The sequence below is a fragment of the Esox lucius genome, chromosome 12 (assembly GCF_011004845.1).
Source record: "Esox lucius isolate fEsoLuc1 chromosome 12, fEsoLuc1.pri, whole genome shotgun sequence".
NCBI lineage: Eukaryota > Metazoa > Chordata > Actinopteri > Esociformes > Esocidae > Esox > Esox lucius.
In genome coordinates, this window is record NC_047580.1 from 25,446,461 (window position 1) to 25,473,745 (window position 27,285).

General features: G+C 39.4%; 3 protein-coding genes across 3 annotated transcripts; all 3 read left to right on the plus strand.

The window, feature by feature from the left end:
* Positions 1-39: 39 nt before the first annotated feature.
* On the plus strand, positions 40-9,428 carry scrt2 (scratch family zinc finger 2). Its single transcript, XM_010890598.3, has 2 exons — positions 40-752; positions 5,071-9,428. The coding sequence occupies exons 1-2, from the start codon at positions 593-595 to the stop codon at positions 5,886-5,888; spliced, it is 978 nt and encodes a 325-aa protein (XP_010888900.1). The 5' UTR covers positions 40-592; the 3' UTR covers positions 5,889-9,428.
* A 9,484-nt stretch (positions 9,429-18,912) lies between these two features.
* Positions 18,913-20,506, plus strand: srxn1 (sulfiredoxin 1 homolog (S. cerevisiae)). Its single transcript, XM_010890596.2, has 2 exons — positions 18,913-19,170; positions 19,810-20,506. Exons 1-2 carry the CDS (start codon positions 18,952-18,954, stop codon positions 20,017-20,019), a joined length of 429 nt encoding a protein of 142 aa, XP_010888898.1. The 5' UTR covers positions 18,913-18,951; the 3' UTR covers positions 20,020-20,506.
* A 3,439-nt stretch (positions 20,507-23,945) lies between these two features.
* tcf15 (transcription factor 15) lies at positions 23,946-25,698 on the plus strand. The gene is made up of 2 exons (XM_010890595.3): positions 23,946-24,647; positions 25,428-25,698. The coding sequence occupies exons 1-2, from the start codon at positions 24,159-24,161 to the stop codon at positions 25,491-25,493; spliced, it is 555 nt and encodes a 184-aa protein (XP_010888897.1). The 5' UTR covers positions 23,946-24,158; the 3' UTR covers positions 25,494-25,698.
* The last annotated feature ends 1,587 nt before the right edge of the window (positions 25,699-27,285 follow it).

The following is a 27,285-nucleotide window of genomic DNA, read 5'->3' on the forward strand; positions in this document are numbered from 1 at the left end:
GGGGTGGGGGCATGGGGGGGGTGTGGGCTGTGTTCTTTCTCTTCTGTCTGTGTGCGAACGAATGCACAGACGGTTCAGTAGTAATTTGATGTGTGTCCCTGGGGACATTTGATGGATTAAAGCTAAGCAGCTCCATTTCGCAGCACCACCTGATCTTCCACTGCCTCTGCCCCATATAAAAGGCTGGCTTGATTGCTGATCTCAGCTAGTCTGGCAGTCTCTTTCTCTCTCCTCCCTCTTTCACTCTCTCTCTTTCTGTCGCTCCGTGTCCATCTCCTCTCTTTCTCTCCAGTCCCTTAAGCCTGCTGCATCACAGGAGCTATCCAGTGCTGAACCAGAGGATTTGGGTTATTTTTTTGAAAGCTGGGGGAGCCATAGAGTAACACAGCATTGCCATCAGATTTGTTCTCCGCCGGTTTCCATTTTCTTTCCTTCTCTTATGATTTTTTGGAGGTTGTCTTTTCGTTTAGTACGAGGATTACCACCCGTGTCAGCCGGCTTCAGCTCCGCTTCTTTGCTGCTTCCTTTGGGGATCTTTTCTTTTCTCTACATGCGTGATTCTCGGCTCTGTGTATTTTTCATTCGTTGAAACATGCCCCGTTCGTTTTTGGTGAAGAAAATCAAGCTAGATGATTTCTCTTCGTCCAATGCTTCCTCCAATCACCATCACCACCTGGATGAGTCGTTCACTCCTTTCACACGCTCCATCACTGACTCTGTGACCAGCTTGGGGGTTCGTCTCAGTGAGAATGGTGAGTTCGCATGCCTCTGCACAGCACAGCACACTGCACACGCACACGTCCTGCCATGGACCTGGGTCTGCCCCCGTAGCATTGCTGCTCCTTTTGGAAGGGTCACAGTTACTCAGTGATTCCACAATCGTAATGCACTGCGATACTAAACCCAGCTGGGATTCTCTTTGTTTGTTTATAAGCAAGTGGTTGTTGGGGTGAGTTTCTTCATCCTGTGACGTGACTGTTATCCTGCTTGTTGTCTGGGAATTAATAGCAGATGTTACATAAAGCCTGGTGATTTTGCGATCTGCATCCAGAATAATCCTCTCCAGCATCACCACATGAGCCCCATGGGGGTTCCTGAGTTCTGGTTTTTGACTGTGATGACTGATGAGACGATCCAGGTCAAAACAGAGGATGGGGTTGTGCAAAACGTGCCTCTCGTCCGTGAACACACACCGAGTCCGTGGATTCACAGCACATACAAAGGGCCACGTTCCTTGACACACAGCGATCTTAGCGAAATCTGAAACATTAATGAGCGTGAAATATGAGCGCCGGATGATACATTTGTCCTTAGCTGTTACTGTCCTTGAGTTTCCATCGCAGTCCAAACGCCCCCTCCGCCCCCCCCCTGCCCCCCCCCCTTCCCAACCAACCGGAGCATGCATGCAGACTCTCCCCACCCCCATACCTCCGTTCCATCTTTCTTCTCCTTCCGGGCGTTTAGGAACTAGCAGGGATAGAGTTTCAGCCGTGCAGGACTATCGCCGCCACAAGAGACATCACAGGAGTACAGAACTGCCGTGGGAGAGGGGTTAGCAGGTGGAAAGGGGGAGGGGGGGCAAAGAGGAGGCAGAATGAGAAAAGGGAGACAAAAATGCTTCGGGCAGCATTGACGAGAGGCCACGTGACGAGGTGTAAACAGAAGAAAGGACTGCAAAAGCTGCCCAGTGGACGGCAGTAGGACTGGGGAAAACATTAAGCCTCGATCCAGTCAGAGCTAGAGAGAGATGTCCTTTACTCTCAGTCATGAGCTCGTTTCCATTTCTCGGCCATATTTAGGATGCCAGATGTTTGTTCTCGCTTTGTTAGTTTGTCTTCGCATTAAGCAGATAGCTTTACAGTTCAGATTAATATGTACAATTGGCAGACCACTTTACACGTCAGATCAACATGTAAACAGACAATAAGCAAATAACTTTACACTTAAAATCAACATGTGAACAGACAATAAGCAGATAGCTTTACACTTTAAATCAACATGTGAAGGGACAATAAGCAGATAGCTTTACACTTAAAACAACATGTGAACGGACAATAAGCAGATAGCTTTACACTTTAAATCAACATGTGAAGCGACAATAAGCAGATAGCTTTACCCTTAAATCAACATGTGAAAGGACAATAATCAGATAGCTTTACCCTTTAAATCAACATGTGAACAGACAATAAGCAGATAGCTTTACACTTTAGATCAACATGTGATTGTACAATAAGCAGATAGCTTTACACTTTAGATCAACATGTGAATGTACAATAAGCAGATCACTTTACACTTTAGATCAACATGTGAATGTACAATAAGCAAATAGCTTTACACTTTAGATCAACATGTGAATGTACAATAAGCAGATAGCTTTAGATTTTCAGCATGTGAATGTACCATTCTTACTTGTCAGTCAATCACAAAAAAAGAATACAATGATCCAGTGATTTTCGATAATCAGCCATGACCATGAACAAAAGCACTGTGCGGTTGATATTGACAAATGATGTCATTTGTTAAACTGTTCTTTTTTTATTATCGTATGAGTGCATATTCATTTGCTTTACTTACATTTTATGAATTCAAATGCACAAGATTATAATAAAGATATTGAACCAGACTCATTGCCAAAAAAAATTATCTTCATATGAATCATTTGGTTGAAATGTCAAGCATGTATGAAGATGCTAGCCTCTCAATTGAGATTAAAAATAAAGCATTTTAAGATAAAATACAGCTTTGCGGGTGATTGCACTACGTCCAAGAATTACCACTGAAAGTAAACAAAATATCACTTCTCATTCATTAAATGAAATATCAGAGAAATCACATTGTTGAAATGCCTGACATCAGCACTTAATTATGCGCACACAGATTTCTTCCCATTGTGGAGACATCTGACTTGAAGTGTCTGTTGCACAGCAAAGAAGGTTGGGAGACTGAGTCCATTAATTACATGCCTGCTTTGCATTAGAGGAATTAGTAGCTGTACTGCAAAGGTTGATACAGCATTAGTTCAGCTGTAAAACAATCACGTCTGTCTTAAATAACTGAAAACTGTTACACATGTAGTATTAAAGGTTGATACAGCAATAGTTCAGCTGTAAAACAATCACGTCTGTCCTAATTAAATAACTGAAACCTGTTACACATTTAGTATTAAAGGTTGATGCAGCAATATTTTTTAAACCTGTTACACATGTAGCATTAATTCAAGGAAGTAAAAGATACATTACCATTATTTCAATAACAATTTTTTTCTGTATACAGTATATTTGAATAATATATTTTCATTTGGTTTCAATAGGGGCCGCACATTGGATGATATTATTTCATATGTGGGGAGGAGGAAAACTACAATGGGGCTATTAACTACCAATGACCATTACCTTTAGGAGTTACATGTATATGAAGGTATACATCAAACAATCTCCCACTCTAGGAAAAGTTTAGTCAGGAAGTAATATAATGATCTGTTAGCTAAATGGGTTAGTCAACAAAATGGTGACGCTTTGGCCATTATACATCTGTGCCTTCCTATAGGATTCCAGGTCCCATCGTATCAGGTTGATGTCTTTGACATGGAATGGTCTCTGAGTGGGAACCCTTGTAAATCGAGACAGCGTTGTAAGAGCACTTAAATTGATTTTCTAATGACCTGTTTCCGAAAAGGCATTTCAGCATGCTCACTTTTGCATACATCTCACCATCGTCACAATCACCACAGTCATTTTGTTCTTCTGGTAATCCTGTGGATCACATTTGAGATGAACCTTTCCATCACTCCACCATTGATGGCCTATAATTTATGGTCCCCTCCAGTCTCTTTACTCTTTACCCTAGTCTGCACTGTTTCTTTCTTATTTCCCCACACACAGGGTACTCCAACAGACTGTACTATTTTACAGACGTTGGCCTATTGATCAGCAAGAAACTTTGAATTTCATTAAAAGCCAGTCAATAGTTAATTTCCACCGCTTGCTGCACACAGTGCTTACGAACAGGCTTTTTTCTGCGGTTATGCACTATTTCTCAGCAGGCAGGATTTGAAGCACATGTTAGAACTGATATCGTATGTTCATCCTGTATAGGAAGCTGTTGAAGTATAACATGTTTAGAAAAATGCATTCAAGTGTGTAAAAGTACTGTGCTAATGTTAGTGAATATTCAGTGTTGTTTAGCTCTTTACAGCTGCCAGGAAACCTGTTAGCTCTGCTTGGCTGCCTCACAATAAAAGAGGCACATACAAAGTAGGTCTAGACCAAAAGATTGCATGTCTGGAATATAACATTAGTCAATAATTTAGCAAGAAATATTGGAAATATCCTGGAAGTGCTCCTCAGTTGAAATCTATAAAATAGCAGTGTTGTCGATAAGCTACTAGAAAACAAACTTAGGGGTTTTGGAAATGTACAAAAGAACCGGTACACAAAAAACAATTCTAGGCCTTCCTAGTATTTTTGAAACACAGTTAAAAAAAATGTTTTTTAATGGCCTCTCCTGAAGATAAAAAAAAATACAGTAGTCCCTTATACAGTCACCCCAGTCCTGAATGTGTGCTGTTGGATGGGCCCAGCATGTTAAGGCTTAATTGGGCAAACGACACAAAGAGATCCTGTAGACCCTCCAGTCACAGAGGACTGACACATCCTATCGTGGGGAGGTCATATCATTGGAAGAAAGGGTGTCTAATCAACAAGATCTCTTCGTGTAACACAACAGGTCTTATTACAAGCTATTATCTGCATTAAGCGGCCAAACCAAATCCTTCCTCTGAACTATAACTGTGTAACTAAGGGATCTGGATGCTGTGACATAATGTCGATAATATTTTGGTATCTCTGTAATGTTTGGGAACGGCATCCCAGGCCGGTTTTCGGGTAACAGTTTTGTTGTACGCTGATGTTTTACAGTTTACAAGCCGCAATTGCCCGTGATAATGGCATTATGCACTAAATCACCACCACAACCCCTCTTTATTTCTCTGTGCCCTCCGGCCCCTGTAGGATATTGGACACTGCGTGTGTGTGTGTGTACTCTAACTATTATTGTGTGTGTTTTCTCCAGGCTACATCCAGGATTATATCACGCCATCTGTATACCAGGGGGAAAAGAAGGTGGAGCTCAAGCTGGCGTCGCCCGTCTCTGACCCCCTGTACAGCCAGGTGAGCAGCGGGGGTGAGGAGTACTGTGAGCCCGACCTGGAGCACCCCGACAGCCCCCAGTCTGGCATGACGGCCAGTGGCTTCTACAGTGGCGAGGCTGAGGCCCTGACTGAGGGCTACACCATGGATGCCTTCTTCATCTCCGACGGGCGATCGCGGCGGAAGGGAGATGGCGACGGTCGCAAGGGAGGCAGCTCCACCGCCTCCAACGCAGACGCCACGGAGGAGAGGGAGGCGGGGGTCGCCGGCATGGCTCGGCACACTTGCAACGAATGTGGCAAGACGTACGCCACCTCGTCCAACCTCAGCAGGCACAAACAGACGCACCGTAGTCTGGATAGCAAGATGGCGCGCAAGTGTCCCACCTGTGGGAAAGTGTACGTGTCTATGCCGGCGCTGGCCATGCACATCCTCACCCACGACCTCAAGCACAAGTGTGACGTGTGCAGCAAGGCCTTCAGCCGGCCCTGGCTCCTGCAGGGCCACATGCGCTCACACACCGGGGAGAAACCGTTCGCCTGCGCCCACTGCGGCAAAGCCTTTGCTGACCGCTCAAACCTCCGTGCCCACATGCAAACACACTCTGCCTTCAAGCACTACCGATGCAAGCGCTGCAATAAGACTTTCGCCCTCAAGTCCTACCTGAACAAGCACTACGAGTCAGCTTGCTTCAAGGGTTCCGGGGACGAAGACGATGATGAGTCCTGCTCTGAGAACTGACTGCCGCAACCAGAAGGGCCAAAGCAGGATCGGGAACCATATATTGTAGGTTCTGCAACAAGTAACCCCCTTCACTCTGCCCCCCATGCCTTTTTCGTCCCTTTGTAGAAAGCAATATTTTCACTGAGATTACGTGAAGAAAACTGTTATAATTATGGCAAAGACAATTTCAAAAGATGCTGGATCCCCCCACCCCTCCGCACAGTAGCTAATCGTCCACAGATACAGTACATACAATCAGAACATCCATCCCCAAAATATAGACTCTAGTTTTTAGCTCACACACAAACACACACGCTCACACAATTATATATGAGGCCTGGCATGTGACTTTTTATCAATGACTATAATGATATTGATATCAACTGTAATAATACTTAGTCCTGATATTTTATAGCAAATAGTACAGGGGACGGGAAAAGAAAGTACATAAAAAAGGACTGTAACAGTGTTCTTTTGTTTTTTAGAGACAAAAATGACCTCTTGTATTTTTATGCTGCTTTTTATTTGCTAAGAATTGAATTCTTTTGCAACTGCCAACATGAACTTTTTATGAAAATGTGAACTATGACAGTATTTGCAAAAAAAGGGAGATCATTTAGAAGTTAAAAACATACCCTTTTGTCACATATATGTTTTTAAATCAATGGGTGTTATTTTTCTATTGTCCGAATGAATTTGTTATTTTGTGCCAATTCTTTCTTGATTTTTAACAAAAAAAAGCATCTTTGTAACTGTGGGTATTCAGAAAACCTCCAAGCAAACCTAATGAATCAACTTAAAGGCAAACTACAGTACATAAGCTTAGAGTAATAGGATCATGAACAAGGGGTCAGTTCCATCAGAAAAGTTGGTTTGAGTTGTTACGGAGACCTGTTGAACAGGTTGTGTTGGCACAAGATTCCGGCGGCAATCAAAGCAAACATTCTTCATTATTCTGGTAACTAGAAAAAGCGAGCCAAACCAAACGTACCGATCGGTTTTTATAAGTGCCATGTGCATTGTGCAGTGACCTGTCTATAGCAATGAAATTCCTCCCTGTTCTTCCTCCGCCACAGTAGCTTGCATGAACTCTGCCACTCTGAGGTGAGTCCCTCTGTCACAAGTGAGAAGCTATGTTCATTATCTGAGGTGCTCCCCTCTTCTACTGATATTACCTCAAAAGGGAAAAGGTAGTGATCTCACAACATGCACTCTCAGTTACAAAGGAACGGTTTATCTGTGTTTATATGTTGCTGTAAGCTCTTTCTGCCATTAGATGTATAGCATCCTACTACCTTATAAATTGTATTTATCTATTTATGTAACTATTTATTTTTTAAATGTACCTATGTATTTATTTCATTCAGTTATTTATAGGTTTGTACATTAATTCATCTATTTAATGTATTTATTTATGCCATAACAGTATGTGTCTATTCATGTGTTACAATATGACTTTCCATTGACCTTGTAAGATGCTGCTGATCTTCAAAGAAAATGTTTATATGCATGAAACTGTAGAGAGTCCATGGGACTTAGTTTTTTAAAGAGGAACAATGTCTAGTATCAGCCGTAACTTCAAACAAATGACAAATGCAGATATATTTGTTTCATAGCAATAATAACTTCACTGGTACAGCAATTGACATGTATAATAATAATCAAAGCTGTCCTGTTTGCAGTCGATTTAGGGCAATAAAATGAAACAGATTAACAGGAATCCTTTAGAAATCCTCCATCTTGTTGTTCCCCAAACCAGTCCACTCAGCTGCCTGCCTCCACGTACAGGCTAAAGATTGACCCTTACAGGCCCCTGAACATGACTTATGATAAAAATGTCATGCAATATCGTCCAAAGATAGCCAAACGTACTACTATGCTTCATAAGAAATGCCATGAAATCAAACGTTTTCCACACATAACATGAAAGTCTTCCTTTATCAACCCACATTTTTAAATAGACCCACATTCTTTTCTACCAGCTTTCCCTTCTACATTTCACAAAGCTTTATTCTAGAATCCTGACAGGTTGAGTTATTTAGAAGCAAGGCCGAGAAGCTGCAGTCATCATGCCAGTAGAGAAAATGACAATGGGAAAGCTTCTTTCCCTGGTGGATTAGCCAGGCGATAATAATAGGCAATGCAGTAATTATAAAACAGTGTTGACACAAATTGCTCTACAGATTACCCTGCTGGAGCTTTGCTGCACTCCACTAAAGCCCTGGAAATGGACAAAAAAAGTTTGTAATCGAGCGATTGGCAAGTGTATCTGTGAGACAATAGTTTTACCCCTGAAAGCACAGACCCTCCAGGGCTTTGGATACGCTTCTGTAGCCTGGATTAGCAGGGGAATATGCACTGAAAACACCCCGTGAAGCTGAGCAGACCTTTTATTGTTGCCCAAAATCTGCCACAGTAATAAACAGTACTGAGTGTCAACGCGTCCCAGAACATGTTCACTTTGTTGGGGAAATCTAAAAAGAACAGTGTTCGTAGGGTAAGACAACAACACAGTTAGAACTATGAAACAGATTTAACAATAAAAAATGTTTTACAATAAAACCGATGTCCATCCAGCAATTTACAAAATATGGTGATAGACACATTCCTTTGTTCATGTCTGATAGCCACCTAAATCCCTGCTCGACACAGACTGCTGTTACTGTAATAAGATAATAATACACTCTCTCACTCCCACCTCCATCAAAACCTCTCTCCTCTCTAACCGGCAATGATGAGACGGTGGTTTGGTGGCGTGTGAGACTGGAGTGCTAGACCAGGATTGGTAGAGGGCTGTGGCGTGTGGGAGGATAACAGGTGTTTGCAGACAGACTGCAGATAGGGAGAGTAATTGAGTTGGTGAGCGACCTCCAAGGGGAAGGTCAAGCACCAGCAGGCAAATGCACTGTCAGCTATTTGCATATTCTAAATGGATGACACAATCCCAGTAGTGGTGAGCTCTCCTTTATTAAACCTGCCGGGAATATCGTACTAGTCTTCCTTTTATCACTATATCCTCCTCTGTATTACACCACTACCCCTCGATATGAACTGCTGGCTGCCATCCTACAAATGTAGGATCTCGGAACATGATAGGGTTGGGGACAGCACTGCAGGTGTCGTGGTCTGGCTTCAGTTTGTTTACAGGTACTTCATTTGTAGAATATTTCTTTATTTCATTTTTTTGTACTTATTCTCCTTCGAGGTGTTAGTGTTTTCCATGAGCAATATCACAACCAAACTGCGCTGTATATCCTATATGGTTGAAAAACACATTTATAGTGTCCCAAAATTGAATAAAAAAAATAAAATACTGAGCAAATTGGTTTTGAAGCGGTTGTTTGTTTTCAAGAATGGAAAACATTGTTCCTCTTTGACGATTTTGTAAATATATTTATATATCACAGCAATAATATGAAAATGCATGTGGACAACATGTTTCCTCTGTTAGTTCATGTTGTCTTTTGAGAAGAAGACAAATACAGGTACCAACAGCAGTGTGGGTGGGAATGTGAATCAGGGAGTCTTAATTAAAATCTATCTGTCGTAAGTCACCAACAACACTTCACTTCTCTGTGTGTTCTGACTAGTCCATGTTCTTATTCCTACCCAGTACCCCACCCTTTTATTTATATGCCTGGCCTGGCTGCACCATGTTTAAAAGTTTTAAAAGATTTCCATAACAAAAGCCTTCAACATATGGCTGACTGCTTGGAACCTTCCATATGGCCCTCAAAACACTGATTAAGATTTTTCACTTTATTCCTCACACTCTGTCATTCTCAATTTTCTCTGTCTTTACTATTTTCCAATGAAGTGTTAAGAAAATTAAGCCATGGTTTATGAGGGGTGTTTTGGTTTATTGGATTCTTCTGCTACAATTACTAATGATGACAACAATAATGCTGATAAAGATAATAAAACAATAGCACAAACAATCATCAGGTCCGTTTTTATTTACCTTGATATAATTGAATTGTTTATTTTATTATCTTTATATTATATTGCCCCTTCAGCAATCAGACACCCTAAACCTATTAATGTTATTAATTGTTTCAGAAAGCTGTATATTCTTGCCTCATCTCTAAAACTGGAAATTTAAAATGATATAATACCATCATTAACCGATATTACATTTTCTTTGTTTTTAATTAATTCGGACTGATCTTGTTTAACTGTTCTCGTCAAATCACTGGTGTTAAACATCATTTATATACTGAACCAAAAATCTAGAAAACATTTGGCCTGCACTGCGCCTGACATATCAATCAAAATCTATTTTATTTTCCATCAAAAATACGACCGTAACTCTTCCTAGTGGCCATATCAAGTGACAGGGAGATTTGGACGATATGGAAGTCCTAGAAAGGGCAATATATTTCTTTATATGTTACTAAAACACAGGGTAATATTAAAAGCAGAAGCATCTGTTCCAGCGCTATTATGCCATTCTTGATCATTAAATTTTAATGGAACATTGATTTTATGCCTGGCTCTTTCACTAGTGACTCAAAAGCCAGAGAGAAAAATATGGAACAAAATAAAAATGAATCATGGCAGCGGATGGGGATTATTATTCTGGGCTTTTCTTGATTGGTTTCCAGGGAATATACAACAAGACTTGAATTGAATTGGTGGCGGCGGTGTCCTTCAGTGTCCTACAGCAGCAATGAAACGGTATAATGAGATAGACAGACAGTAGGCTGGGTTGGGAATGGGAGGTGGGAAAATGCTTTGTAGAACATTTATTCACTGGGACCTTTCTCCATTCAAAGGCCAACTGGAACAATGCAGCATATATAGAGGTTTATGCGCACAACAGCAGTATATTGTGATCCCTCATTAGTAATATTCCAGAGAGGCAAGGGCATAGTTGCCGACATGTGCATGTACCCACTGACCTCCCAAAAACCAAGCTTTACAGAATTTATTTCTCACATAAACATAGTTTTATCTATAATTATAACCAAAGTCATTTTATATGTTATTAGATAGAATTCTTTACTGAAAACACATATGTGAGAAACACACATCTAATACAGCACCTGAAGGTCTGAGTTCTACACACACACACACACACACACACACACAAGCACACGTAAAATGTTTTGTGTAGCAGCTGTTATCCCTGGTCAGATTTAACAATGACTATAAACAGTCAATCATTACCTGGTGATAGTCGGGACCAATGGAATCCAATCCCATCAGCATATCATCCCCCGGGTGTTCTGCCTGAAGCGTCTAATAAGACGGGCTGTAAATAATCAGACTGTGACCCCTCAGAGGGAAGATTCAGACTACTGTCATGGCCCTGTGGACGTCTTCCTCACATCAAGTCTCAGCCAAAATGGCACCTCATTCCCCATTCAGTGCACTGCTTCTGACCAAAGTGGTCATAAGCAGTTTGCTATTCAGGGAATAGGCTGCCATTTTGGGACCCGCTGTCATGTCTCTCTGGTGCCTGACTACTGCCGTCTCTTTCCTCCACCTACCCACCAGACCGGCGTCCCAGCCACAGGGCCATTAGAAGCACATCAACTGAATTATTCAATAGTACCTGCAATATTGAGCATGCTAGCCTTACTTGTTCTTCAAAGAGATTGACCTCATACGGCCTCTGCCTTGTAAGTAACTGTCAGCGAGGAAATCTGTCACAATCCCCTCCAGAAAGAGGGGCCACACAGAGAAGACAAATCCAAAATGGATCCTGTATTTCAGAACCATGGACAGAGCAAGTCCTGTGGTACGCTGTGGGGGATGTCAGAAAGACTTGCGTGTTTAACAGATTGTGTTGTGATGAGTGTGTAATTCCTTTTTTTTATTAGATCCATAGAGAGGACTATGAAGCTTAACTTTACAAGCAAATTAATCTAACAAGTGTGGTTTTTGTTTTGATGTTCGGAGCATTATACCATCCGTCTGCATCTGTATGGCGCCATCTGTTGGATGACTGACTTACACGGGAAGGTAAATATCCTGACAAATGACTACTTCTAAAATCAGAATGATCATCTGAAAGTAAAATTCAATAAAGGTTTAATTTTTCCAAACTATTTTGAATTTATTGTTGTTAGTAGATAGTGTACAAAATGACCATATCCTTAGGTCCAAAATTGAATTAATTGTTTTTTACTGTCAACAATTAACAGTTGGTTCATGGGCAGTCAAGGCCACTGTAACCATAACTATAAATGTGTCTTTATGAGCTAACAGTTTGTCCTTGCACATTCAGTATGTGTATCACAGGACAGAGGAGCTCATTAAAGCATCTCGATTTCTCCCTGGTCTGTTTCATCAGATGAGACTGCCAAGCTCTTTAGCTCACTGTTCTTGATGTTTTTGCTGTTTATGTAAAACCCATCTGCTTGCTCCTGTCTCTCTTGGCAGAGGGTCCACCTCTTCCTTCTGCTTCTCTTTTGAAGTCACGTCAAAATCAGATTTTTGTGCATTTGAATTATCTGAGCTTCACTTTATTTAATCAAGGTCCCGGCAAAAGTCAAAAAGGGCACCGCTTGAATTAGGCACAAACCCAAGTCCTCAGCAGACAAGGGTTGTATTTTTTATACCTTATTTTTTGGAGATCAACTTTATTTTCCTGTTCTGTCTGAATCATCCACATTCACGAATGTTTGTTTTTGCACGTATGCTTGTTCAACACAGTGTAAGAACACAACAGACAGAAAAAAAATCTCCATTCAGCAGTGACAAAAATGAAGCCTGTCACAATTTAAAGACACTTAATCTCTCAAAGAGTTACTTTAGAAGAGTGAACATCACTGTCAGAATAATTATCACCTTAAAAGCATGTCATTGTATTATAAATAAAAATAGCTTGAGGACCTGCTGTCGACAAGTTGGCAGGTAATTTTCTTGTGATGCTCCAGCTCAATCCCATGAGAGATGAAATCCAATATTAACGGCAAATCATTATGTGAAGACTGCTCGTCTATGACCTGATGCTGTATCTGTATGACTAACGCAATCTAGGTAATTGAGATGTGCTAGCTACTGTACCAGGATCTAGTGCTGCTGTGACAGTGAAGGGGTGTGGAGAGCGCACTGGGACTTGTGGAGATACATACAGTGGGGGTAATTTACATCTCTGTTGGATGTGAGAGACAAGGCCTCTTCCTCTCCTGTGATGATCTGTTGGGGCACTACGGTAAAGTGGGGTTTGTGTGATTGACAGGCGTGACTTGAATACGTCATTTCATTTACGGTATAAAGTGATATGCTGACAGGGGAGAGGCATGGTCTGCAACTTCAGATAATATTTATATTTGCAGCTCAGCCGTTCCAAAAAAATACATATTATGTGTAGAAAGTCCTGCTAATATTGACATCGATGTTGTTAAGTGCATTGTAATGGCAACCCCCACAGCTTATTGTAGAGAGAGTACACTTTAAGTACACATTTCAAATCAAGGACACATACCTATACACATATGTAATACCCAATATTCCACATAGTACGCAAATGCTTTGGACGAAGAGCAAGTCATGAATACTATGCTTTATTATGCTCTGAGATTGCACAACCCCATATTAACAAACTCTTTTTGCTAGTCAATCACCGATAAGCTTTTAGGACTTTTGTTATTCTACCCTTGAACATATGCTGGGCTATAGTGAACATACACTTACATTGCAACAACCCCTTCAACCCCCCAGACCCCCCATGACCAATTTTGGAAATACTTAATAACGCACTATCATATTGTAGTTCAAAGTGTTTGTGATGATTTAATGCAGTGACCTGCGTCTCCCGTCCAAGAAATCATTTTTAATTGTCTCATTAGTGTGGAAGCTGAGTGTGGGTTGAAGAAACCAACAATTGTTCTATCTTCTTCACTACTTTGAAGCTTCCCAGTAATACCTGGGCAAAGCACCGAGCCCAGACGTCCTTCTGGTTACCACAGCAACCTGGCTGGTTCTTTGAAATCCCTACAAAAATAGAGTTTTTTTTTTATACCCGCTCATGATCATCCAAGTGTTCTTTGAAGGAAAACGCAGATCATGTTCTTATACTTCAAAATTCTAAACATGTACGCACCTCATTATAAAAGTTTGTCACCTACAGATTATGTTTGCATATTTATTTAGTTTATTTATTCTTTTCAACTGCATGACTAATTGCTAGGATGAATTTTAATGAGAGTCAGTTTTGCCAGGATATAAGTAAATGCACTTTTTTCTTACATACCGTAAGCGACTGTTGTTGGTGATTAAAAGGTGTGTTATCATCAGAAGCAATATATTTACAAAGGTTGTGAACTTTGAGATAAATAAATAAATGAAGTCTGCTATGATTAAATGCATGGTATATAATATATTTGAGTGAAACCGCTAATACATTTTCATAGACCACAAGCATCACAGATTCAGTACAAAGACAAACAGTTTTACCTGGCTCTTAATTGAGAATATTAACTACCTGGGATTAAAGTTTATTGCCTTACATGGTCAGACACTCTAACTGTTAGGCTAAAGGTGCAGTGGTCTCTTAATTTTGTTCTTATGAACGACAAGTCAAACATGGACTTAAGGGCCTAAAGACAAACATTCTGATGCAATATGAGTTGGTGTGGACTGTTTTAGATACATTTTCATAACACATTGTAGTCATCCATAGTCTTCTCTTTATTGATCTCCAATTTTCTCTGTACAAAATAACATTAAATAAATACATATAGTTTAGTGGATGAGATACCAACAGAGAAATAGTGGAAATAATGCCAAAAAAGAGTGAAGCACCATGTAAATAACAATTCACGAAGACTATATTTCATAATACGTTTTGCTATTTAAAACAGACTTCTGGTGCCCTAAAAGTGCATGTGTAAAAGTGCATGTGTAGGAGTGCACCTGGGATATGTATTCTTGTGGTCTTTTGGAGAAATTGTATAAAAACATATATGACACCTTAATGTATTACTTATTGAAATGGCCAAGTGCCTCCCAAAGCATATTGTTCTCACCTTATCTAAAAGTTACCTCAGCCTGTCTAAGATGTATCAATATAAATCAGAATCGTATTAAAAATGAGGTTTAGGTTCTCAAAAGGGGGTTTGTGGAGGGTGATGTGCTGCTCTGTCTCAGTAGGCTACAGTTGGTAGTTTGTCTTGTTATGTCTTCTAAACCAATGATTGGTTTGACAGGTTGGGCCTTTTGTCAGTGATGGCCATGTGACAGAAGCAGCTCTTTAAACTGCTTATGCAATAACAGTGTACTACCTTTAAGCCCACTGCTCATTCCAATGGACTTTTGACCCTGGAACTCCTGTTCTAGTATGATTCCTGTATGACCCACAGAAAATGGAGGAGGAGTTGTTCCCATCCTTTGACCTTTGACCTTTGACCTATGTAATCCAATCACCTCATAGATAAAGTCATAGTATAGTTATGTAACACATGTCCCCTAGCCACAGTCACTTGTTTCTGTCACAAACATGCTGCCGGAGAGGATCTAAATGAACAACAGACATCCATCCAGAGCCATTACCTGTATGATCCACTATACCCCATTACATCCCTGTACCCCTGTACACTCATATAAACCAGGTAAAGTCACTGGCATACCTACATATACAGAGTCTCTGAAAATAATTCACCCCCCAGGGACCTTTTAGTTGTGTTACAAAATGTGGCAGGTATATCCAGGTGGGTTGAATACTTTTGAGAGGCACTGTAGACGAGCTCTACTCAAATGTCAAAGCTGCTGCATTCAACAAGGTCTCAGACCAGGAATTCACCTGCACCTCTAATCTAGTATTGATTACAAAAGCAGATCTGTTGGCACATGTGAACCCCAACTAGCATAACAATTGGTATTAATCTTCATTTCAGGCACAATATCCAAATAAACCAAGTAAACAATTGACATGCCTACCAAGTCTGCACCTGTGTTTGAACCCAATTATTCAACAAAACTACATATAATTAGCCTTCTCGATTGCATCAATGATAGAGTGTCTGCATGTAGGATTTAGGGTTAGATATTTTGGGTGAAGAAATGGGGGTAGATTTAAATATATAATATAATATATATATAGATATATAATTACAATATAATTGTGACAGGGAATAAAACATACTTTTTGCATGGATTACAAAAGCAAACTGCAATATGGATGACATGTTATGGTTTCTGATGGCATAAGGCAATAAGAACATCTGACCAGTAATTGAAAGCTTGCTGGATCGAGAAAAAACTGCCCATGAGCAACATGACAGTTAACACTAATTGCCCTCCAGGTGCCCAATGTGGCAAACACTGGCTGGCCTTCGCACCTCTCTAATGAGGGGTCAAATGTATGACTCAGATGAATCAATTTACCACTCAAATGATATAGCATTTTATCCTTTGTTATTTCCATAGGCACTTTGTAAACCTCATTTACTCAAGTAATTTATTTACAGAATGCATTTTATTGCAATTTCTTCAGACCAAGTTTTTATTAATGTATCTATGTCCACAAATCTATTAATATATTTATATTTTTTTGCCTGTGAAAATTATCAAACAAATGTAATTAAATAAGTAAATAAACCAACAAATACATAACAGAAAATAATGAAGTGGGCCTCCACCCACAACACCTATCACTTCTCCCACATGTCTCTGTTATATCCAGATAATGTATCTGATGGTTTGTAAGTTGGGTAGTTACAAAGGCCACTTTATATGTTAAGCTCACATGCAAAAGACAAGCTGTTTTAATCATTACAATTGGGGTAATGTTCTTGCAACTTGATTCTCCTGATAATGTGGACACTGATGCCCCCAACTGGCTAAAAAGGAAGTGAAAACAAACTCTGCTCTTCCAGACATAATTTTCACCTAAGATTACACCATACAATATTGACAGACCGTAACTTTATTTCGAAAAATGTTATGAGTGGAGGAAGAAAGGCATTGATCCCAAGTAAAGATCTACATAGACAAGCAAGTTACATCTTACAACCAGAATACATTCAAAGTCCCTCACGCATTTCCTCCTCTGAGGAATGTGTGACTTAGTATACATACTTCTGTTATAGACAAATTTGTATAACATGTTAGATTAGGATACATTACAATGTAAAATGTATAAATTGTAATGAATGCTACTAAAACTTATAATATATTACAAATGAAAATGAAAGATGTCATTTAATTTTTTTTATGGATGACTAGTACAGGGGTAGGAGTTAACATTTAAAAAACATTAGGTTAGGGTTAAGGTTATGAATCTCAGTACTGGGATTACATAACATAACATACAAACATAAGACGGGCTAACATAACGGGACTATTTTATAAACTCGGATGTCAAAGATGTACGCATTCTGTGTATTTCTGTATGAATGATTGCTTGAGAATGTTTGTAAATGTAATGGAGGCAAAATAATATATATATTCGCACATTCACATTCAACAGACATTTAACAGACATTCACCATCTCACCAGTCTCACTTAAAATTTTGTGAAATAATCTAAGCAAAACTTCTTCCCCCTTCAATTAATAAGTTATTGATTTACAAAGCTTTGATTGCAGTATAAGAGATTTCAGGAATTTCTAATAAATCCTAAGTAGAATGTTTTTCAAAAACAAAGGTTGTAAAGTAAGGTAGGCATTTATAGAAGAAATCAGTTGTTGTTCGATGTGTATATGTCAATCAATGAATAAGTTATTGATTTTCAAAACTTTAATTGCACTATTAAAGATTTCTGGATTTTTTACTAAATCCTAAGTAGAATATTTTTCAAATATTTTTTGTAAAAGTATGGCAGGCATTTATAGAATAAATCCAATGTTGTTTGATATATATGACTATATGACAATCAATGAATAAGTTATTGATTTTCAAGGCTGTAAATGGCTATTGGTGAATGTCTGTTGAATGTCTGTTGAATATCTGTTGAATGTGAATGTGCGAATATAAAACCAATTTTACCTCCATGTAAAATGTACGCCAAGCGATGACTATGGAGATAGAATACTGCCAAAATGTTTGTATTCACAGCATACAACTCAAATTTGAGCCATGATTTGTAAACACACAGCATACAAACCACACATGTAAACAGTGATCCATAAATACACAGCATGTACTCCACACATGTAAACAGTGATCCATAAATACACAGCATGTACTCCACACATGTAAACAGTGATCCATAAATACACAGCATGTACTCCACACATGTAAACAGTGATCCATAAATACACAGCATGTACTCCACACATGTAAACAGTGATCCATAAATACACAGCATGTACTCCACACATGTAAACAGTGATCCATAAATACACAGCATGTACTCCACACATGTAAACAGTGATCCATAAATACACAGCATGTACTCCACACATGCAAACCGTGATCCATAAATACACAGCATGTACTCCACACATGCAAACCGTGATCCGACAGAAATGTAAGACACTATCCACAAACAAACACTACCTGACTCATTTTGCATGGATCGGTTTTCATTTGTGAACATAATTTTGGCAACAATTGTAATTACCTAGTGCCCCTTGATATTCAATCATATTTTCACTCTATACAAACTCCTGAACATTACATACAGTTCATTCACTGCAGTGTATAGAATAGTTTTTGCTGTAGGGCAATATGTATCCCATGTACAGTATATTTTAGTGTATTGCATTGGGGGCTAAAGAGGGTGTGGAAAATATTGTTTTGCTAGATGTACCACACAATTCCCCATGATTAGACAGGTTTGTAATACTCTACACACTCTGAACAGTTCCAACAATACTTTCACTGTGGCACATACAATAGTTTTTGAGCTATGAGGAAATATGTATTCCATATACATTCGCACTGACTAAATTTTGACATTTGAACATATTTTATTATGTTATTAATACCCTTTTTATTGGGTATTAATAACTCTTAAAAATGAACAAATATTAATTGTTGTCAATGTTCTGAGAGGTACGTTTTCGTAAACAAATAATACATATAATGTATGTCCGTTTAATTTGTTGGCCTCTTATTTTGAAATGTTCTTAGACCCGGAAATGTTCTTGACCCGGAATGTGATGACGCTGATACGACTCTAAACCAAATGTTGCGTTTTTTGAAGGGTGGGTGCGGTAGAAAGCACTTAGCTATACAGTTGACAATATCTTCTAACATAATGGATGGAAAGTCACACAGCGATCCTAAGTCTATTCATTCCGACAGCGTGGAAGATGTTCATAACGTGCCAATGGAAGTTATCATACGACCAATCCCTCCTGTGCTAGATGAGTGCAAAGTGCAGAGTCTTATGGGTACTATAAAGGTAAAGTTTAGCCTAGTTTCGATCGCGGAGTTGTCTTATGATATTCACTTGTTATTCCCCCCTCGTTGCGAATCGTTCCATAGGCTGATACTGTATAAAAACAATAAAATGTACAGACGCATTTCTGGTCAACGAAGACACGCGTGTCATCTCTATGGAATCTACTTACCATTAGGGGGTTAGAATGTATTTCACTGTCATGAAACATTCTCAGGTAGCCACACAAATGTATTTAAAATAATTCTGTCCCTACAATGGTGGCAGCACGCAACTCAATTTAATGAAAACTTCGAATCATTGAAGTGGGAACAAACTTTTTAAGAAGTGGGTTGATGAGGGACACATTTTAACCCCAAATGTTAAGATTCCAAAGAAATAGCCTACACATTTTGTTAACAAGAAATGTGCTTTTGCTACGCTTGAAAACTTTATATGTTTATGATTTGTCTTGCGCACGTGTGTGGACAATATTAGATATAGACAATTCCGTAGTTGCTGTTAGGGATTAGAGTAACAAATATCTGACTGCTGAAACGTAAATTAAATGTAATCAATGAGTAAAACAAGTGAATTACCCTGATCTGTGTGAAAAGTGACCTCTATAATTACACAGAAAAACTCACTCATTATTTCTCCTAGGAATCTACAGACATTAGCACTGTTCCTCCAATTGATATACTCTGGATCAAGGGCAAGGAAGGAGGGAATTACTACTACTCTTTTGGAGGCTGCCACAGATTTGAGGCATACAAACGGTTGAAAATGAACACAATTCCAGCAAAGATCTTCAAATCAAATGTTGCAGATCTGCGCACTTACTTGGGGGCCTCAACTCCAGACCTACTTTAAATTTAAATTGAGGGCCAGGACCCTCCACTTAAACCAATGTTTTTAATCAGCCGTATATTATGTATATTATTACAGTGCAAGTACTGACCAGCGGGTGGAGATGTGACTGTGTTTTGTATCATGTGTATCATATATAATGCATTTCCCTGTGATATATCACCAGTGATGCTAAAAGCAGTGGTGTCATTAGACCAAGGGTATACTCGGGTATTTTGATCCAATTCCCCCAAAATATATATATTTTTTGGTGCTAATGAGTTTGCATAATCGTGTGCATAACTATTGAAAGAATTGAACACATTCAGGTCTGTGAATGTTGTCAGAAATGTTAATGACTGTAATACCAAATTGTATGCCAGTTGTTTAGCTGTATTACCAAGGTAAACAACGGTTTTTCCAGTTGTATGTTAGTTTGTAAATTGTCTGTTTTGGAGAAATGTGTAAGTAAAATACAATTAAATACAGTGTAAAAGTCCAAAACACAAGACTTTTTGCTTACTGTCTTCGTTGACATCAGAGGAAGTTTAGCACGAAACTAAAGTCAGAATACGCGATAGGTGCTGGTGGACAGGATGTTATAGAGTTCAAGGGTCAGGTGTCATGAGAACAGAGTGCCTCCACGCTCCAGGTGCCTCCTCACTTCAGCCAAGACTTACTGGACAAAGGAGTTAAACAGGGAACACTTTGGACCATACTACAGGCCAGGCTTTGACACATGCATGCATGCCCCCTTCCTGTCTGTGTGCCTATCTGTCTTACCCAGCCACCTAGTGTGTAGAAAGGATGCCTCTTGTTAATCGGCTCCAGGTTGTGTTTGCTGTGGAGTTTGAGGGGACCAGGAGGTGCTATATGTTGGGGTCAGAGGGTCCAGGAATGAAGGGGAATTCAAAAGGAAGAAAACTTTTCCACCATGCCTGTTTTCCATTTGCCCCATGACCTTTACAGAAGTGTTATACACGACACCCATTTCAGTCCAATGAGGGGTTTTCTGGACATTGTTTATGACCATTTTGGGTCAATAGTTCTGAATATCCCAAGGACAAAGGCGTGCATGGCTTTGACATGCAGCGTCGGTATGAAAGGACACGCGGTATGGCGTTGGTCAATAGTTACATCACTCCTTTCTAATTTTAATAATGTTACTGCAAAAAATTGCCTCCCCCTGATAAAGGAAGGTAGGCGAACAAGAGGTTAATTAATGTGAATCACTGCACCCAGATGAGGGTCTCCGTCCATAGTTTTTGCCACTTCCACTTTCCCTCCTGTTGTGTTTGCAGAGGAAGTGGGACTGAAGACTGGGGAAGCCTCTGCTGAGTAGCCCTTGAAGACTGTACATTTGTTTTCAAAGAATTGTCCATGTGAGGCAGTTTTCTGTTGCTCCCTCACTGTCTGGCAGTAACCATATCCTCACAAGGTTCTTGACATGCGAAACCCTTATTCCAATTTTTTTTGTGTCTATGGCCTTTGGAGTCCACACCTGTTACTTTAGGGCGTTTGTTCCATGGGGAGCTGGATTATTTTTATTTATTTTTATCTTTGAGGTTTTTGCAGGATATGGGGATCAGGAAGTAATGACAGAGGGGTTTTATGTGGAATTACATAGTGGTCACATTGTGGGTTTTATGTTGCTACTAAACATTTAACACTATATTTTCAATGGCAAACTGCTGGTATGCCGAGAAGGTCATATTCAAGGAATTATACTATAGCTGTTTCTACTTCATCACTGCTGGGTCTGAAATGTGATCCTGTCCAGTATAACATAGCTCCCACAGTCAGCCCAATTCTTTTTGCACAATTATTGCAAAAATATCTTATATGATTAGTCAAAAGACCAATTAGTGGCAAAAGAAAATCTGAACAAGTCTGTGTAAAATCTGTCTCATCACAAAAAAAAGTATTCCTGTACCCAACTCCAAACACGAGTCGGAGCCTTTTATTTCCCTTCTTGATCCTCATCACCTTGTAGTGAGGCTCAATGAAACGGCTAAGCAGTGACCTCTGGACAATAGTGAAGGATGTCTGTAAGGTCTTATTGAGGACTAGGCTTTGTCTATAAGCATCGCTTTCAACTATGGCTCTATTTACAAGGAGTTCCTTATATAGGGAATAGGGTGCCATTTATGAGGATTGTCTTTTTTGTTGGGCTTAGCGATGATGGCTTTCCAGTGTTCCCTATCCGGAATTCCTTCTTACTGCCGGCTGCCTCTGCCGTGTGATCTGAGCCAGATCCGTGTTTCCGATGCCTGCTAAACTGCCATGCGGACTGTGTTTCCCAATGCTTTCTTCTTGGCTTGACTTCAGAGAAACATGGCCTGCGCTTCAATTATACACATTATGCAGTACAGTATAATGCTGCCTTGGATGAAACATTATACTAATTTAAACAGGTAATTCTTAATAAAAGAGTGTCTGTTAAAATGACTGTGTTCGGATGTAAATGGATGCATTTTAAACAGATTTTCAGATGTGGTTGTAGAGTAGTTTCAGTTAGTGATCTTAGAATTTAACAGGACTTGTTGGTGTCTACTGTTATCAGTACTTCAATAGCTATACTCAGTAGTATTTTGAGAAAGACATACATACATGTCAAATAGTCTAGGCTTATATCCAACAACAACTACAACATAGTCACGGAAAGAGATCCACAGTAGGAAGGAGATATTTGTCTTCTATAGGGTTCAGAGAGAATCAGTGAGGGATACGCTCTAAAATATGCATGTTGGTCAGCCAGTTTTCAGTTGTTATTCTCATTGACTCAAAGTTGCTTCTCAGTTCCCATGTTATTCCCGGGCTGAACACCATGGGCCTCTGTAGGTAGTCAAACCAATGAGCTGACGCTCACCACCATGGATAAATGGCAACACTTCCTCCGGAAAGACATTAAGAGCCTTGCGAAATCCTGTGAAATATGTGTGTTGTTCTTAAGCAGGCAAAAACGAGTAGACAGAGAACCTGAATGTAAGTCATCATTTTACTATTTATGTGAAGTGATTTGTAAGATTGTAATGATGCTAGTGACACACTAGTGGGGATTACGCCACATGCTGACAATCAACGGGGTGAAAACACCAGTTGCCTGACTGTTGGCTGTTGTAAAAGTTTCTAGGCTAGCACCCATTTGCCTCAGGCCTCATTTACTTTTGTCTAGGATGGACCCAGAAAATGGACAAGTGTCCCTGGTTCACCCCCGGTCTGTTGGCCAGCCAGGCAGCGGGACATCTGCTCATTGTTTATTTACTCAACACTTCACTATTTCACATTGCCCAGGAAAAAAAACTCTCAGCAAGCGGTGAGGATAGGTTAGCTACTTTGAGTGATGGTGTTTAGAAATATAGGAGTCCAGTCTCCAAATACCGCCCCCCCAAGAAAGTATTTCTGTCCCTAACTAGGGTATATTCTGACTTGATTTACATATTATTGTTATTGGCTGTACAGTATATTTATTATATTAATAAAGGCTGTATCCAGCTGACCTTCAGAAGCTCTTTGAACCATTAAAGACCCCTGCAAGCTCCACAGAGACCTGACCATACACAAGACTATAAACATGACAAACTGATATGCCTGCCACACCCATAGGCTCATCTGACCATCTGTAAACATCTGACATTCTCAGTTCATAGTAATTAATGTAGATAAGCAATTAATCAATAAATAGAAATTAACAATTACTTATTGTTATTTTTTTGGTTATAAATACAGAAGGCATACAACCTCATAGCCTTCATGAACTATTCGTAAAGGAAAAAATGTAAAACCCTTTGTTGATGGTTATTATAAAAAATACAAAGGTAAAAATTTTTTATTAATAAATAGGACAACTCAAAAAGTAAGAGTTGAAAAATAGCTAATGACATTTTCGCTGCAGTGGGCATGCCTTGAACAACTCCTCCCATCCTGCTATAAGAGCTCAGTGGGCCTGTCCATTTAACTGGGATGCTCAGAACACTAAACAAACTAGACATTTACAAATCGACAACTCCTTCGAACAATGATCAATCCTGGATTAAACAACAGGCAAGATAAGCATAGTTTACATTAGGTCCCCAAAGATGCATTCATAGAATATTACATCTACTGGTATTGTATTTTTCACGTCTTATTTTTTCGTGGATCAACATAACCAAAACATTTCGATGATGACCTTTGCCATGCTGCGGCCAATGGCGACTCATCTGAGCAGCTACTCGGAACTTGGTATTATGTCCGAGGATGAGGAGAACCGCAGTGAGAGCGATGGTAGTTCGGACCAGAGCTATGGATGCTGCGTTTCCGTGGAAAAACGCCGGAGGATTTCCAGTAAATCGGGAGGCAGCGGCGTTCTTATAGTGAAACAGCGGAGCGCAGCCAATGCAAGGGAACGCGACCGAACCCAAAGCGTTAACACTGCATTTACTGCGCTACGGACTCTAATACCCACTGAGCCTGTGGACAGAAAGCTCTCCAAAATTGAAACACTTCGCCTGGCATCCCGCTACATCTCTCACCTTGCCAACACCCTGCTGCTCGGAGACGGGAATGGAGATGGGCAACCCTGCCTTGGAGCGGTATACGCGCATGGAGAGAGCGGTGAAAAGCAGCCTCGAAACATTTGTACTTTCTGTTTGAGCAACAAAAGGAAAGGGGTAATTCATTGCGTTTTCTTAATTATCCGTGTGCGCAAGTGAAAAAAATGTAGAGTAGAAAACAATAGCTTGAAAACATGCCCAAAAGTCTGCCAAATAGGCAATGGAATTAATGACTCAAGATAGACACGTGGTCATGGTCTTACTTTGGTATTAATTGTTTTAGAAAGACGTATGTTTTACATTAAATGTCATTTAGAAGTCAAATGTGGAAATAGTATGTGCTCTATATTTTGGTTTGACATTTGCGCTTAAAGCTGTTTTTCGCTGGGGCTACAAGATTTATTTATTTGAGAATTGATGGGCCACATGTGCCCAGTAAATATCATCATTTAATTCAGTAAGGTTAGGTAGAGACAGTTTATGCAATTTATAGTTTACTTTATAATTTTGTATTGAAATGAATTTAAATTTATTCAAATACATTTAATTAGTTCATCAGGGCTCCAAGTTGTTAGTGCCTTCTTCTGACTATGTGTGAAGTACTAAGAAGATTTTTGCATAACAAAACATTTAAAATATATTTTGAAAAAGTAAACCTTCCTAATTTGCCAATGTTTCTAAATGTATTTTAATGGATGACTACTGCAATATTAAAACAGCTTTATTACAGGTTAATTATTACATGTATGTAACAAAGCTAATGTATTATTTGTGATTTTATACCTTATACTTTTATTGTTATTGCTGTTGTTGTTGTTGCTCCTTCATGTGATTTCTGTAATACATGCCTAGTACAAATTGTTCACTTTGTCCTTTGAAATGTTCTTTTTTTTCCAGGTAAAGGATGGAAAAGATTGTCATAAGATGCGAGGCATTGGTCCGCTGAGGATGAGTCACAGATAGAAGACCAGACATTAAACCACACTAACTAGAACCAATTAAACTCCTCATCCATAAGTCAGGGAATCCTAGAAGCAGACCATAACAGAACTATACTGATGGAGAATAGAATGAGAGACTATTTATACTTGAGAAAACAGTCGTGAGAAGCACAGAACAAACACAACCTAATATCTGAAAACCTTCACAAATGCAGTGCATTTGTTGATACAGAATTTATAGATGTATATATTTGTGTGATATTTGTGTTGTACATGTATTACATTTTGAAATAAAAATAGATTTTTATCAAAATTACATTTCCTCTAACAAGGGCTCATTTCTTCTTTTTTTTTTACATTATTTATATTTCCTCTGTTGTTGCACTGTGGCAGTTTATACTTTCAGTCAAAAGTGAAAGTAGTAATAACAGTCAAGAATATGACACTATTTAGATAAGGAATAAATAGCATAAATAGTGTCAGTTTACAGAAAAAAGAACAAAACATTGACACTGAGATTGGAGGATGGTTCTGTCCGTGCCAAAGCAGAGAGCAGGTAGGTCGGCAGTTAGTATATATATATATATTTTTTAATGTGAAAGTGTTTGCTAAAATCTACATTTGCAATAAAACAATACGGGGTGGGGTATTGATTTAAAAAAAATCTATCAAATATTTAGAAGGTGTATTATATTCTGAAAATAAAGGTGTGTGTGCACTGAATGGTCCAAACACATTTAAAGCATTATGAACAAAATCACAGGAAAACGTGTCCAAAGGTTTGAGAGTACATAATAAGTTTAAATATCCTCAAGTGGATACAGCTGGGAGCAGTTGTCTGCAAGCTGGGTGGCATGTTCAAAAAGCTTGCTGATGAACAGTTCAAATGACAGGAGAAGTTAGGAGCAGGGAGCAGGGCATGTCAGTGTGTGCTGCTTTTAAAGATGCAGAACAATTATAAAAGAAAATTCCACTAATTGGTCCTTTAACCAATCACATTCAATGAGCTGATGTTGTAGATAAAAAAGACAATAAAAAAGAAAACGTGTTCTGTCTGGCTGTATGGCTATATGAACCTGGTTCTACCGTGCTTTCCGTGTCCAGATCGGGTCCACATTCTAACGGTGCCAGTATTGTACAGTATTGTACAGGTGAAGATAGTCAAATTAACTATATTTTAACAGACAAGCATAGAACATGACCAGGAAAAGATAAAGACTGATGAAACATCAATAGCCGTTATAAACAAGGCTTAAAAATCAGGAACTCAGTCTAAGAATTGTAGTTGTCGTTCTTTGATTCTAGTAGCCTTGCCAATAAGATGTTTATGAAGTCCGCAGAGCCTTAGCAAGGGTCAGGGTTTCTTGTGTTACTGACCAGTGAATTTTAGCAAATCTCACGGTTGCCTTATTTGAAGTCTGGTATCGATTAGTCACGGCAAATAATAGTCTGCTTTCTGCTCCGAGCCCCTGACACAGCTGTTGGGATGTTAGAGGTTCTAAATCACTGCAGTGTGCCCAATCGAAAAGGAGGAGGGAGGTTGAGAGGTTGAAGGTCTTTGTGGTGCAAAATGCTAAAGAAGTGGATAAAGACTTTGTTGATTTGAAGTCAAAGCTCCTGCCATGCTGTTTAGATGAAGGTTAGAATCTGGGAAAGAGGTCACGTGTTTTTGTGCTCTAATCTGCTCTGCATTCTCGAAGTTTCATCAAGTTTTAATCTGTTCCACATCAGTCTATCCATAAGCTCTAAACATCATGCTCCCAAATAGAAAACCTCACAGGGATTGTTCCATGTGATGAGTTCAGCAGGTAGAT